This window comes from Micropterus salmoides, unplaced genomic scaffold (assembly GCF_014851395.1).
Source record: "Micropterus salmoides isolate LMB-PRFRI ecotype aquatic unplaced genomic scaffold, ASM1485139v1 Ms_hic_scaffold_12, whole genome shotgun sequence".
In the NCBI taxonomy this organism is placed as follows: Eukaryota; Metazoa; Chordata; class Actinopteri; order Centrarchiformes; family Centrarchidae; genus Micropterus; species Micropterus salmoides.
In genome coordinates this window covers 20,958,132-20,973,045 of record NW_024040263.1, presented here as the reverse complement: position 1 = coordinate 20,973,045, position 14,914 = coordinate 20,958,132, and the positions used below count along the sequence as shown (strand labels likewise).

The 14,914-nt window shown below is 39.6% G+C and overlaps 3 protein-coding genes across 4 annotated transcripts in view; all 3 read right to left on the bottom strand.

Moving 5' to 3' along the window:
• Positions 1-1,251: 1,251 nt before the first annotated feature.
• On the bottom strand, positions 1,252-9,051 carry stra6l (STRA6-like). The gene is made up of 18 exons (XM_038713900.1): positions 8,765-9,051; positions 8,354-8,426; positions 7,754-7,854; positions 7,442-7,572; positions 7,232-7,352; positions 6,906-6,951; positions 6,591-6,716; positions 6,245-6,318; positions 5,711-5,819; positions 5,430-5,583; positions 5,052-5,127; positions 4,804-4,885; positions 4,374-4,422; positions 3,857-3,974; positions 3,638-3,757; positions 3,123-3,286; positions 2,317-2,460; positions 1,252-2,076 (listed from the first exon to the last, which is right to left on the bottom strand). The coding sequence occupies exons 1-18, from the start codon at positions 8,791-8,793 to the stop codon at positions 1,835-1,837; spliced, it is 1,959 nt and encodes a 652-aa protein (XP_038569828.1). The 5' UTR covers positions 8,794-9,051; the 3' UTR covers positions 1,252-1,834.
• A 650-nt stretch (positions 9,052-9,701) lies between these two features.
• spink4 (serine peptidase inhibitor, Kazal type 4) lies at positions 9,702-11,699 on the bottom strand. Its single transcript, XM_038713901.1, has 4 exons — positions 11,583-11,699; positions 10,934-10,965; positions 10,607-10,722; positions 9,702-9,861 (listed from the first exon to the last, which is right to left on the bottom strand). Exons 1-4 carry the CDS (start codon positions 11,632-11,634, stop codon positions 9,777-9,779), a joined length of 285 nt encoding a protein of 94 aa, XP_038569829.1. The 5' UTR covers positions 11,635-11,699; the 3' UTR covers positions 9,702-9,776.
• Positions 11,700-11,959: 260 nt separating this feature from the next.
• Positions 11,960-14,914, bottom strand: part of LOC119899363 (phospholipid-transporting ATPase ABCA1-like) — a 39,058-nt gene continuing 36,103 nt past the window's right edge. For both annotated transcript variants that reach the window (XM_038713898.1, XM_038713899.1), the window contains exon 49: positions 11,960-14,827. In XM_038713898.1, the coding sequence (XP_038569826.1) occupies positions 14,684-14,827 (144 nt within the window). In that variant the 3' untranslated portion in view covers positions 11,960-14,683. The remainder of the gene's footprint in view (positions 14,828-14,914) is intronic.

The window sequence follows — 14,914 nt, the reverse complement described above, 5'->3', positions numbered from 1 at the left end:
TCTTGATGATGGTGTCAGTGTTGGACTCCCACTTCAGGTTCTGGGATATGGTGGGACCCAGAAACCTGAAAGATTCCACAGCAGACACAGGGCTGTTGAGTATGGTGATGGGGGCAGAGTGGGGGGGCTCCTCCTGAAGTCCACAGTCATCTCCACAGTTTTGAGCGTGTTAAGCTCCAGGTTGTTCTGACCACACCAGAGAGCCAGCTGATCAACCTCCCGTCTGTAGGCCGACTCATCACTGTCCCGCATGAGGCCGATGACTGTTGTGTCGTCAGCGAACTTCAGGAGTTTGACAGATGGGTCCCCTGAGGTGAAGTCATTGGTCTAGAGGGAGAATAGCAGGGGGGAGAGCACGCACCCCTGGGGGGCACTAGTGCTGATAGTCCGGGTGCTGGATGTGATGTTCCCCAGTCTCACCTGCTAACTCCTGTCAGTCAGGAAGTTTGTGATCCACTGACAGGTGGAGGCTGTCCCAAATTAACTGACCTGTTAGCCTTGTAGGCAAACTGCAGGGGGTCCAGCAGGGGGCCTGTAATGTCCTTCAGGTGGGCTAAAACCAGTCTTTCAAAGGACTTCATGACTACAGATGTCTGGGCGACAGGTCTGTAGTCATTTAGTCCAGAGATGGACGATTTTTGGGGACCGGGATGATTGTGGAGTGTTTGAAGAAGAACTTCACACAGCTCCAGTGATCTGTTGAAGATCTGTGTGAAGATGGGGGCCAGCTGGTCTGCACAGATTTTCAGGCGGGATGGTGATACACCGTCAGGTCCATGAGCCTTCCTGATCTTCTGCCTTTGGAAGAGGTGGCTCACGTCCTCTTCACAGATCATGAGTGCAGATGAGGGGTCAGAGATGGGGGGGGGGGGGGGGGGGGGGGGGTGACAGCTATGAGATGTGTGAAAGGTGTGACTGTGGGGTCATAAAGGCCATTAGCACGTCTGTCAGTTGTTGAGTACCAGCAGTGTTGGGGGGTGGTCTCCTGTATATAGTGAGTGAATGCACCTTTACCATTGATTTGGTTTTTAGTTCCAGTCAAAAGCATTTGCTGGTGTGGGAAGCCATATTTACAACTGTCGAATACAAAGCGGAAGCTTTCTTTGTTTACTTGCACAGGGCAAATGTGTGCAGAGCTCTACAAGTTGCATCATCACCAAATGTTTAATGATAATATACAGCAGCTATATACACATTTCTAACCAGTCACATTTATATAACACAAATCTAGAATGAGACAGATTAGCAATGTAGGGTAGCTTACATGATTTTAATAAAATAAACATTATTAGAAAGAAAAATGGCCAGCTCTAGTGCACCATTTTAGCAGAATATGCTACAGAGGTTGTTACTATAGGTTCACGGTTAACCATAACTGTGTCTGTATACTGTACAGCAGTTAAAAATGTACTTAAATGATTGGATCTGGCCATTCTGTGACAGGGAGAGCATGAAGTTGACAAGACTAAATAAAAGTGTATGTATTACAGACAACAACATATTTGTGAAACACATTAAATTCCATACAATGAATCTGTGGTACCAACGCTTGTGGTACAGATTCTCACAGTTTCTTCAAGTCAAATCCCACAATAGTAAATTACTAAAGATGGACGCTCCCTCTGGTGACCTAATAATTGATCACATCAACTAGATTATAGTCAGTCAGATGTTAGTAGTAGACTTTTCCTTTTTCCAATGACAGCCTTTGAAAAAGACTAATTGAAAACACCATTATACTTCTTCAACATGGAGGCCCACCACTCAAAGACACACAATTTTGCATTCCAACTCATAATGTTTTTACATGATCAGAATATATGGATATGTTTTTTTAACAGTGTTCTGCTGGTGTGACGATGATCTCTGGTGATGACTGTGACACAGCTTTGCCACTCTGTGTTTGAGAAGCCATGACCCAAGCCTGCAACACTCCGTCTGACTGGGGAGATGATGGTGTCCGTAATGATGAAGATGAGGAGAGGTGGTGCTTTCTGAGCAGGATCAGATGAGGGTTCCTCAGTAAGGTATAAAACAACATCCAGCGCATCCTGGCCCGGCTATTTAAAGGGGATGCTGAAAAAAGTTGTTCATAATGTTCATAAATTGTAAATGAAGAAATTATTAATGATGAAACAAACAAACATACAAACAACAAAAATCATTAATTCTGATAAAACATATAAATATGTGCAAAGAAAATTGGCAGCAGGCAGGTGGAAGCAGTAGGTATTTAGTGGACAATTGTTCATGTAAGAGCTGCACACAAACACACACACACACACACACACACACACACACACACACACAACTGACCAGTTGGCGTGTTGCTGAATGTGGAGTATGCAGACGCTGTGTGTCTCTCCAGCGTGTTGGAGACCAGCAGCTGGCAGAACGACACCATGACTGGATTGTTATGATAGTGGTCAGCAAAGATCATCCCAACCCAAGTACTGTAGCCTGGAACATGCAAGAAACACTGTCTGATCCACACAACAACACTGTATATGCAAAACATTTACAGTGTTTTTGTGACAATAAATTTTTGAGGAGGATGCACAACAGAGGAAACAACTGCTAATTAATTTATGCATACAAATTATACACTGCAAACTAAAGGTTTTCACACGCTAACTTGTCAAGATAAACAAATGAAACTAAGGTTGTTAGTTCTGGTACAGATATAAAATGACAATCCAGCTATAAATGATGGCTACTTTTTGGATGGTTTGGTCTCACAGGTCTGACAAAAGACAATACTTAAGTTCTAAGTTTCCAAGACAGATGATGATTAAATGTAATTAACATCCAGACTGAAACTTCCTAAACTGAATTATCCAGTTTAAATAAATGTTGTCTTAAGGCCACAGTAACTCCGCTGATGCTCTGTGAAATGCTGCCATCTCCTGGAAGATGTGGACACGGGCAGGCTAACACCGGCGTTACTTAGAATCCCGACGAATGAAAGTGTTAATCTATAATAACACCCCAATAAACCAGGTTAGGTAAAGTCAGGTTTGGCTATGATATTTTATGGTGGTCATAAATCTGGAAATCAATTGCTTCTTCTTCTATATTCCACTTTTATCTCGCACACATGTGTCGGTTGAAGTTAAGCGTACCAGCATCCATGTTTTCATATCCTCTCTGCATAATGGTCCGGTCAATGCGGGACACCAGCCATGTTCCCACCACAATGCTGCACAGCAACCTCAGTATGCAGTTGCCTACCCCCATCACCACGTTGTAGAAAAAGAAGAAGTAGTTGAAGCAGTGGAACGCCTTCCTAAAGAGGAAGAGAAACTGATTTCAAGAAGTTTTTAAGCTTTGAATTGTTGTTACTTGTCCTATTAACATTTGACATATGGGTATTAAGGGGAGCTTATTGTAAAACACCATCACATACTAATGTTGTGTATCTGATTGTTTCTGCAAGTCATTGAAGCTACTTTGCACTATTGGTTAATAAAGAAGTGGGTGCATGTTTTATGGCTTAATCATCACATCATGTCACACTCTCCTCATTCCAGGTAATAATTTACTTTTTTCCGTTCATCACCAGTGCTTCCCTTTTCAACAGTCAATGTTTGCTGGCAAATAGAGGACATGCAGAATATATTTATTGAAATATACCTACCTGTTGTTGAGAGCCAGAGGTTTGTGTTTATCAGTAGGAGATATTTTGTCCTGAAGGAAGAAGATCTGAACCAGAACTATCTGGAAGATCACCAGGGCGACAACCAGACCGATGGTCAGACTGAGAGACATGCAAGAAAAAACAACCAGTATGTGTATCTAGTAGTCAATCCTGACCAGCCATTCATAAATCCTCATCCACATAGGAAAGCAGCCTTACATTATAATTCCCAGGTTGGTGAGCATGTTCAGTACTTGTCCGTACTGTATAGGAAGAACCAGCAAATAGACAAACAACAGAGCAAACAGGAAGTGGACAAAATGGACAATGAGGTAGCCTAAAGAGAAAATACAGAAGATTCATCCAGTTATCTCACGCGATCCATCTATATTCATGTTGCTTATCTAAATATTGCACTCATGTAGTGGGGCAGTGCCGTTGTTACTGTCTGCTGCTGTTTTTTCCATTTTTCTAATCCATTCTCAAAGCTTTTATTTTCTGTGCGATAGGACAATAACACATGCAGAAAAAAATTTAAACACGGCTCCCATCAACTAATGCAATGGTTGAGTAAAATATTTCCCTGCAAACGCATTTTGTTGCATCACACTGAAAGGAAAAAAACCTTTTTTGGGTTCAGCCCCATAACACAGGATGTCCTGATGTACATCTGGTCAGCTGCCGGTTTTGTACTGAAAGCATGTTTTTCGTGTTTTTCAGAAGATGAAATCCTTACCCCACAGTGTAAACGCTATTTGCCAACCAGAGTATCTTGCAATGGAAGCCTGTGAAAATTCAATGAGAGAACATGTTCATTCATAAAGTCTGTTGATCAAAAGTGTGCTTGAACTAAATGCATGCAATAAAATAAGAGGACAAAAACAATGAGTACCCATATGCTCTACATTCACTCCATCACATGTTCACACCATTAAATATCCCCGATACTTGTAAATGTGTGCGTTTGGTAGAGCTGCACAGCTGAGTGCCAGAATCAAATTGGTATAATTATGAAGTGTGTAGATCATACACTGTGACACACACATCATGACACAGTTAAACTGGGACCAATTTCACAAGCTGAAATCTGATTTGTCCTGGAATCATCAGCCATCTGCTGTATGTATGTGTGTGTGTGTGTGTGTGTGTGTGTGTGTGTTACTTACGACACTGACAGCGGAGCTAGGGTTGTGAAACTTCTCAGGGAGAAAACCCTTCTGCCCTTTCCACAGTCTCTTCAAGTGTTTTCTGTGGCAACAAGACACCATGTCACTCCTCTGTGTTTTTTTTTTAAATTTTTGTGATAAATGGTTTGGAAATTTCATCTAACTCTCCACAAACTAAATCTGTTTATTCACTTTTAGCTAAAATTTCAATATGTTTTGTATATTTTACTTATTTTCAGGTCTCTTACCTGTAACATGCCAAGACATGGAAGGTGTAGGCTACAGAGTTGAGACTTGCAAAGATGGTCGTAGCTAACCAAGACTCTGAAATAAAAGAAAGAACCTTACTCAATGTTTTACATACACTTGACAGTCATAAATAATCATCTACAAATAATGGGGTTTTGCTGGCCAATCTATCCCTGGTAAAGGCTGGAATATGGATTATCTTTCTGTCCAAAGGATATACTGTATAAACAAAAATATTCAAGCTGTCTGATTTAACAGGCCTCAGTGTATCAGTGCAGAGTGGATTTTCTGTAATGGGAAATGTTCAGAATCAAGGAAATTAAAAGACAAATTTGGTGTAAATGTTTCCTAAACGTGTGTGATGTAGACCAACTCACTCCTAGCCACGACAATGAACTCTTCCAGCGGTGGTATCATGGCTCCCAGAGCTTCTGTCTGGTTACAAGAAGTAACCAGCTGTTTTAGTATGTTCTTCCACCTGTCTACTCCGTCAAAAGCCACATCGCTGAGACTGTAGTCTGTCAGGGTCATCTAGAGAAATGACAAAAAGACAAATCAATACCTACAGCAGATGCACAGATTAAATTTTTTTGTAAAACTGTACACAAAGTGTATGGATGAGACAATTGGTTTTGCTTAAAGATATTTCTTGCTGTACAATATATAGGCCTATAAGGGATATTATGGCAGTGCCGATGATCCTGTTGGGGAACTTGAAGTAGGGGTCCCACTCATACACTCTGCTCTCAAACCAGCTGAGGGGCTTGCTGCAACACAGAAAGGAGGGTCAAAACCATTGTGTGTGTATATATTTATGTGCCTACGTGTGTGGATCCATGATTGTGTGCTGCTGCCTTCAAGTGCTGTCTGAATTCTGGTACTGTAACAACAAGTTTTGTGGCAGCTGGGATCAATGCATATGAGAAGCTGACTCCCAAATCTTGGATCATCATCTCACTCCAAAATCCCACTGTTCAGCTCTGCATGCTGATTTCAATATTTCCGTTCAAAGAGAGATAAATAGTGGCTGGCTGAGAAGTAGTCAGAAAAATATGTTGTGTTTTTGAAAACTCTTAAATTAAAGTGCTCCCAATTTTTGGTAAATTGGTTATAACGAGCAATAGACCTGAAAATCCCTGAGAACACTTGAAAGCAGCATTAGTGCACATGTGCACGAGTGTGTGTTTTCTACCTGGGTGCAGGTATTTTCCTCAGCAGTCTCTTAACGTGCAGCATCTGGTGTTGCTCAATGAGCTCTACAGGGTCCTGGCAGTAGATTCAGCATGTTCATACATTTTATTATTCAGACAATCAGAATAAAACAATCACATAATCACTGCAGAACCTAATGTACAGCAAGTTGCCAATTTATTGTTTAAAAATGTATTTATCTAAAGAGAACAAATGAAACATTTTTTTTACATCATTTGGTTATATATTTGACATAAAATCAGATGTAGTCTGCAGATCATTGGGTTTTAGGGGAAATACACTGAAGAAGAAGAATTTTAATTTTTTTATGCATTAGACATGCTGACCTCCTGTTCCAGTTGCAGATGTATTCGAATAGCTTTAACCAGGATGCTGACAAATCGTCCCAAGAGGAAGAAGAGGGAGAGGATGCTGGGCCACTGGGTAATCACCTTTTGGTATTTACCCAGAATCTAAAATTAAATCATACACACAAAGTTACTCATTCTTTTATTTTTTACATGATATTTCAACTTAATACTAAACTCTTCATATATGACTGTTTTGTAGAGGCTTATTTATTTAGGTGTGGGTTGAAGCCACACTGCAACAGGCACGTTACATTTACACTGGCCTTCATGATGAGTTTAGTACTCACCTACCTCGCCACTGGGACAGGTGAACGTATTCCAGACTGTAACGATGATCCTACAGAAAAGTACACAGACATGTAAAGTATTTTCTAAGGATATTACAGTTTTATAATCCACATAGCAAACCAATCATCTGTCCAGATATATTTTGGAAATGTTTTTTGTTACTTTGTGTGAAGTAACTGTCATATTGATTTTTTTTGTATGCCTTTACAATGTTCTTTAAAAGACACAAACTGCTGAAAGAAACCTTTTGTTGTACTAATCCAATTTTGACACATATTCTGCATGTCTCAAAATATAATGTATAAAATATAATATGAATTAACGTTTACCAGGAGAGAGAGTAGAGTATGCCCAGCACTGCCCCAGCTACTCTGAAAGGTGTGGACAGACAGGCAAAGAAAGGGAAATAGACCAGGCCCACCTCTAATGCTCCAACCAGATACACTATAGCTGAAGAAATTAATCAGGAAACAGTGCATCAGTAAACATGTTTATTTCCTGTATCTGCAAGGTAAACAGGTTGTAAACAGTAGGAGTACCTCTGGCCCAGGGCGGGTAAGTGAAGGGGATGTAACGTTCAGAGAAGAGCAGCAAGACGCTGGAGGACACGGCACCAAATGCAAACCCATAGGACCATCGATTACTGAGGCTGCCTATAGTATCCAAAGGCCTGGGACACAGTAATGAGAAGATATAGATTAAAAAGAGTATCTATAGATGGTACATAATTCAGACTGTTGCTTCTAACAAATTTAAGTACTTACAGGCCCTTCAGTTGTGATATTGAAAAACATATTGCTGTAACTGTTTTCTCTTGACATTCATATTTATTGCTGCTGCTGTTGACTTACACCACAATGGCAAAACGTCCGCACAGGAAGGGCAGCCTGTGGTCGATGGCCAGTCTCTTGGATCTCTTGTGGAGGAATGAGAGCACCCCTGTTATCATCACCTGGAAGATAAGAAATCCATACAAAATACATAAATTAACTTGGTAGGGACAATGCTTTGTTTTCATCACAACAACTGTCGTGAAAGTGGAAATGAGTTGATTCATATTTATACCTCACATTTGATCCTCACACTTTGTGCATCACCAGCTTTGCAAGTGGACTATCGTAGTAGTTTTGATCAAGTGGCCGTGCCTACCTGTGCATTCCTTGTAGATGTAGTAGTACAGGTATGCACTCTGCTACTAGTTGCATTGTGTTTCCTTCTTCTTAAACTAAGTAAACCATTGCATTAAGAAACCCATTGCGTTAGCTGATCATAGCTGAAAACACGGCTGTCATTCTTAGCTCAAAACTGTTCTCAAACTGTTTTTAGAGATACATGGTTTTCACAAGATAGCGACCATAAAAACAAATCTTTGTATCTGAAGGAAATTATGGAAAGCTGATAAGTATGTCTACTCCAGCCGTATATTGACATTCTAGGTTAAATAGACTCACTGCTGGTAGTAGTGAAAGGTGCAGGAAGAGGTCCATAGAGATTCCATTTTCACAGTCCTGGACTGTGGACAACCTTTGGTAAAACAACGACAACATAAAGGAGAAAACATAGTTTCACTGATGTGAACTGCAGGGACACAAAGCAGCAAGGAATAGAGGGGCACAAAATAAACTAAACCAATTTGAATGGGATGGACTAAACTACACAAGGTTAAAAATGCTTAATATAATACTTAACATTATGAGTTTGTTGTGCATCAATAAGCTCAGGTTGAGGTTTACTGTTGCTCTGTTGATTCAAAACTGCTAGAATCAGGTTGCGTAACAGTAGAATTTATAACCGACAGCAATCAACAGCTGCTAGTAACAAAGTATCGTAATTCAGAAGTAGTGTTTGCAGTTTTTACTTACAATTGTTCCTCTTGGTTTCTTATCATCATTGATAAGTTGCCTCATTGAAGTCTTGGAAGCTCTGTTTCAGCTTTAAGGAAACTGCTGGACTGATACCACTTCTCTGTTTCCTGGTTTCAACCATGTGACTCACACATTTGACCTTTGACCTCAGGACAACTCTTTATTTCCCAGTTTTTCATGTCCTCTCCCCCGGTTTTCTTTCTTCTTTTGCTAATTACTCTTTCTCAGTTTGTCTATCACACACACATGTGCATACATACACCTGAACATTAGTGACCACTGTGTTACTCATTATAAAGAGTGTAAATATTTGGTTCTCCTAGAGCGATAACCAACTGATCATTCACCTCCTGCCTTCACTCTTATGAAGGAATGTTTTCATCCATTTCCTTTGCCTTGTATCACCTCCAATTTAAAAAAAGCTTAATTCTCCTGATTTTATTTTATTTTTAGCATCCGTATTACTCCCAGATGTGGGTCACATTTCACAAGTCAGTCTCAAGTCTTAGCACTCAAGTCCCAAGTCAAGTCTCAAATCCTAAACTTTGAGTTTTGAACAAGTCCTAATGTGCTGTTCACTAAATTTACTACCATTTCATATTTTTAACAATAGCTAAAAATAAAAAAACTTTGAACAAAGTGTTAAAATGTACAGAAAAAGGCAGAGGCGCAGGTTTACACAACAAGTCTCATTAGCAAGTGTTGATGGCTGCACACATTTTTTTAAATTATCATAATTTATATTTGGGTTTGGGAAGGTTGTCAAGTTAGCTGCAGTCAAAAGGCTAAAAGTCCATTTGAAGTCAGAGTCATTTTTGTTGTAATGTGACTAAAGTCCACACTTCTGCTTACTCCTCTTACATACATGATCCAGACTTCTTATTAATCTCAGACCTAGTGAGATTTGGATTTTATTCAAAAAAACAGAAAGTTATTGTACTGCTGATTGACATTTATTACTCATTGCAATGACACAAACATTGAGGACAGTTGAGATCCGACTGTCATTTCACATGTTTGGCGCAGGCTCCATGTTGGGTAATGCAGGTGAGCAGCTCTCCTCTTTGGCAATCAAAATGTCCATCTTGGTTGTTCTGCAGAGAGGATCATGACATGACATGACACGGTTGTGATTCATTCGTATCAATATCGATGATTGAAAATGAAGCCAGTCAAAAGATTTTCCTGGGCAAACAAACCTCATTTATGCTCATTTAAACCCACTGTGTCTGAATGTGGAAGTAAAGTCAACCAACAGTGTGGAGATAGTTGGAGATAAAGTGTTAAAAATGAGGATATTTAATACAGCAAGTTGTGTGTTATTGGGATAAAAACTGAATTTTAATAGACAGGGAAATAGAAACAAAAAAACTCTTTAAAAAAGAGTTCCAGCAGACAAAAAAAACACAACATATATTTCCTGTCGTTAAGCTTATGTGTGATTTGAAGAGGTTTAGAGATGACATCAGCAAGCTCTGTCCCAGATAAAAAACATGCTCTGACAATGGGGCCCATTTCAAGCCATCCAGTGCACTGCAAACAAATCTCTTGGTTTTTCAAGATTTGGTCACCAGAGGTAGGAATCATCTGATCATTTTCTAGTAATAACTAATGACCACTAGCTCATTTCCTGTAAAGACCAAGAGAGGAACAATAGACCACACTGGAAAGCCTCCACTCATTTGAGTCAGCTGATGTTGTCAGCAAATCAGAGTTCAGTGTTGCGACTGCAGTCTTTACATACATTCACCACCAGGGTGCGACACTTTTTCACCCATAAAGTCAACTTGTGAATTTATGAGTGAATGCCCTGAGACTGGAGCAGCTGTGTGAACTCACTGTCTTTGGGCACACAGGGTACACTCGTTGGCATACGTGTTCCCATCACTGCCACACACAGGAGCCAGGTTCAGAGGACATGCCACAATCTTCTCCTCCATGTCAGGACAGGAAGGCTGCCAGAAAAAAAAACATCAAGAAAACACTTCTTTCGTTACCATTGCCATTAACAGTATAACCATACAGTTCCTTAATAACACACTTACTTACACAATCACATACTGTTTTATAGCATTCTCTCTCTTACACGAACATGCACACTGTCCACACATAGCACCCTCCTGTATGTACACACAGTCTCACGTTTCCATTAAAAAGATGCAGCACCTTTCTCAGCAGCCCAGAGTTCTTTTCAGCAGCTGTAAAGAAAGCAGATGACTTCTATAACCATGAATGCATAAATAATTGACACCATACCTCTTAAGTTCATGCTTACCAGCAAAGACATAAGCAGCCCACAGAAACAAAAATATCATTAACTGACTGCACACCTAGAGACTGGAATTGCATGAATTTATAATGGAATGTTAATGTCAGTATTATTGTCCCTGTTATTTGATATTTCTGATCTATTATAATGTGTTAACACACTATAAATACAGGTAGAGAATATGAGTGCCACACAATGTTACTGTACAGTGCCTATAAAAACATGGCAACAAGTTTTTTCTATTTCAAATTTGTATATTTCTCTCAATTTCACTTTATAGAAACTTATACATCAATGTTTCTTTTTTTCTGTTGATCAGTGTCAAAAAAGCCACATTCAATCTCCATTGACACAACATGGTAAGGCAATAAAAACATGAATACTTTTCACAGGCAACGCAAGTTTCATTGTACGGCATCATGGCATAAATCATTCAAAATCGCTCTATACATTTAAATCTATTTTAAGTCTTATATCGTTCATCTATAATGACCCTCTGACAACAACGCATGCACGCCTCAAATTAAGTGTTTTTTACTTTGTTACCTGCAGCCGCACAGACGAGCAGGAGTCCCAGGAAAACAACTCTTCCAGTCATATTGGTGGATGAGTAACAGAAACCTCTGAGTGTGTGTCTGTTTTCACTGGCAATATAAATTTATGGTGTGTGCGCAGGGGGTGGGGGTAGGGGGGTGGGAACACAGCAGGTGAACATAGACACACAAACACATGCGCGCTCTAGAAACTCATAGTCGTCAGCACACACTGCCACCACACATACAGTAAACACATCTTTTGTTCCATCATTAGCTACAAACTTCCATGTGACGAATCCACATTTGTTTTTTTTTGTATATGCTACACAACTACACACAACTGCTACAGCAAAACAAATAAAATAAAATAAAATCAAACTGGGAGTCTTTTTTTTCTCAAAATGTATGAATTCTTTTATTTCTTAATGCAAAGAGTAACTATACACAATGAGTAACAGACTCAAACAGCTGTTTAATACTTAAAAATGTAAACACATAACATTGAGCATGAGAAGAGAAAAATCACCACCTTCCTGCTGTCCTGCGTTTCTCTCTTTGTCACTACTATCTCTGCTTCTCACCGTCTCGCTCGTTTCTCTCAATCACATGTAAGCTTTCATTCTCTATTTCAAGAGTCAAACAAATGTTTTAATGCAGTGGTGTATCTTCAGTTTGTCTGAATTGTATCTGTTCCACTGCAGATATTTGTTTTTAAATGTGTAATTTGCCATAGCCAAATCCTTACATCTGTCTTTGAAAAGACAGGCTATGAATTCTATAAAGTGCTCACATGTAGCTGAGGGTAAGTCTGAAGCCCCACAGCACTGATTATATTTCTGAGATAACGGAAACCACCTACAAGATTTTATATGACACAGAGCACCTATAATGACTAATCTGTCATCAATTTAAAACCTGGATATGAGTTTTGGACTATAAAGCATTACAAGCACGACTCCTGGTCCCTGTTTAGGTGTAGGCTGGCCTTCTGACTAGCTCTGGAAACACATGAATTTGTGTGAAGTACCTCAACCTCACGTATAATGATTGAGTTACTGACAGAAAAGTGTGGCAGCTTATTAATGTGGACGAACAGAAAGATTCGAATTTGGCAACATCACCAGAAGATAGAAAAAACTTGCAATCTGATGGTGACTGAATGAGGGCACACAAATTATAAGTAATATTTGCTTTTTGTTTTGAGCTGCTGACAATGAGAGAGGAGGGTTTCTGTAAGTGAGCTGATGATAAATAGCAAAAAAATTACAGCACAACTTAGAAACTTTATAGACCAGTTGCCTCCTCAAGATTATGCTGGTTGATCAAAGATACACAGTTCCATTTGGCACAGATAATGTTTGTTCACTCCACTGGTAACTTTTTTTTTTTGTTTGTTTGTTTTTACTCAACATCACAAAATTACCACTGTACATAATATCCACATCAGTGCTGGCTCCGGTGTAAAACGCTCCCATCGTGCCCTCACACAGGCATATAATAAAAGCGCATGTAACTGGAAAAGTTACTGTCTTTAGATCCCACACAAGCAGAGTAGCTGTGAAACTGTCTTCTCCATGCGTGGGAGCTACGGTTTGACCCGCAGGAACATTTCCATCTGATTCATAGCTAAAATCACATTTTCATATAGATCTTTTTTTTTTTTTGTTGTAACAGAATTTAGATTTAAACTCCACATATACATCTGTGCCAGTAATCCAACAACAATGAAGTACAATTCAGTTGTCTCCAGTCCTTTACACACTGATCTGGCGGCATGCTCTGGCCCACACGCTGAAGTGCAGATGGTCCAGGTGTGATGCCCAGTAGAAAGCATGCAGTATATATTTCCAATGAACTTTCAAAAACCAGTCCAAATTCCTAATCAATCTTCAGCTTTCTCTTGAAGTCATAACTGCCAGTTTGCGATGCTTACCTTGCTTCCATTCTGATTAGCCTTCCTTCAGTTCCACTTAAAGAGGGCAGGGCAGTTAAAACAAGCCAGTATAGCAGACTACATCTTCGTGTACAGACATCAAGCAAACACAAGATTTTTTTGTTTGTTTGTTTTTGACAATGAAGAACACAATTTCTAAAAAGAAAAGTCAAGTCTCATTCATCGTCTTCACTAAAAGTTCCTTTTTTGTGCTCTGATGCACGATGGTATCTGTCTTAGACATTCCTTGGAGCCTACATACGTTGTTGTTTTCAATGGAGTGCTCAGATTTCTCTCTCCACCATGATACAGTATAGGCACTGTGCTGGACAATGTCAAGGACACTAACAACAACAAATAAAAAAACAACTTAGTTATCAATATTAATTGTTATGCAAACAAAGACAAAAAACTCCATCTTAGGGATTGTGTTTGTCTATTAGAATTACATTAAAAAAAATCAAATTAGTCAAAAATTAATATGTTGCATGATTGCATGTTTATGACTGAAATCAATTGGATTGTAAATGCCTTTTCACCATTCAACATTATAAAACAACTGCGCTTGGTAACGAAGACAGATTGAGAGGTTTGACCCCGAATAAAAAAAGTAGTCAGTCTGTCTTTTAGCTGTTGGCAGTGAATGATTAGATCTTCGTTACGCTGTCGTGATACAGAGTAGCACGTACACAGACCCACTGACTACTGCTAACTACTTTTAGGAACAGGGATTAAAAACTAGAGATATTTCCTTTGTCCCTGATGCTGCATCCATTGCGTGAGTAGCAGGGCTACAAGCTTTCCAGTCTAACGCAGAATTATCATCCTGCCATCACTTCAAGTGTCAAGAGTCTTCTTTCTTTATAGTGAAGGAGAAGCACCGGTCTCCAACCCTCACAGGAATATCTTCTCATCTTAAATATATTTATATATATTTCTTGCATTGATTTGCATTGAGTTTTCATTGTTTCAGTGTCTGTCACAATACCTGCAGTCTCAAGAGGCTGTGCGCTGAAGTGCAGGTTCACTGAGAAATGATAACAATTAAAAAAGACTAAAAAATAGAACTAATAAAAAATGAACATAGTCTGTCTCCCCCGCAGGTTAGTGGTCCATATTTCCTGGTTTGGGGTAGAGGGGTGAAGCATAGCAACTCCCACTGGTAGTATGTTGTGGAATCAGACGCAGCTCTCCCTCGTCTTGCTTTCCGTGAGGAAAGAGTTTACCTGGGAAATGTCCACTACCACAGCGTCCCGCTTGTTCAGATGGACGTCTTTCAAATGGTCCTCATCACTTTGGTCCTTGGCAAAATTTACAAACACCTGTAGGAGGGAAAAGAAGAAGGAGAAGAAGGAATTAGACTTCACCTAAATTAAAGTCACAATCTAGTTTTAGTCAGAGCCTCGGGT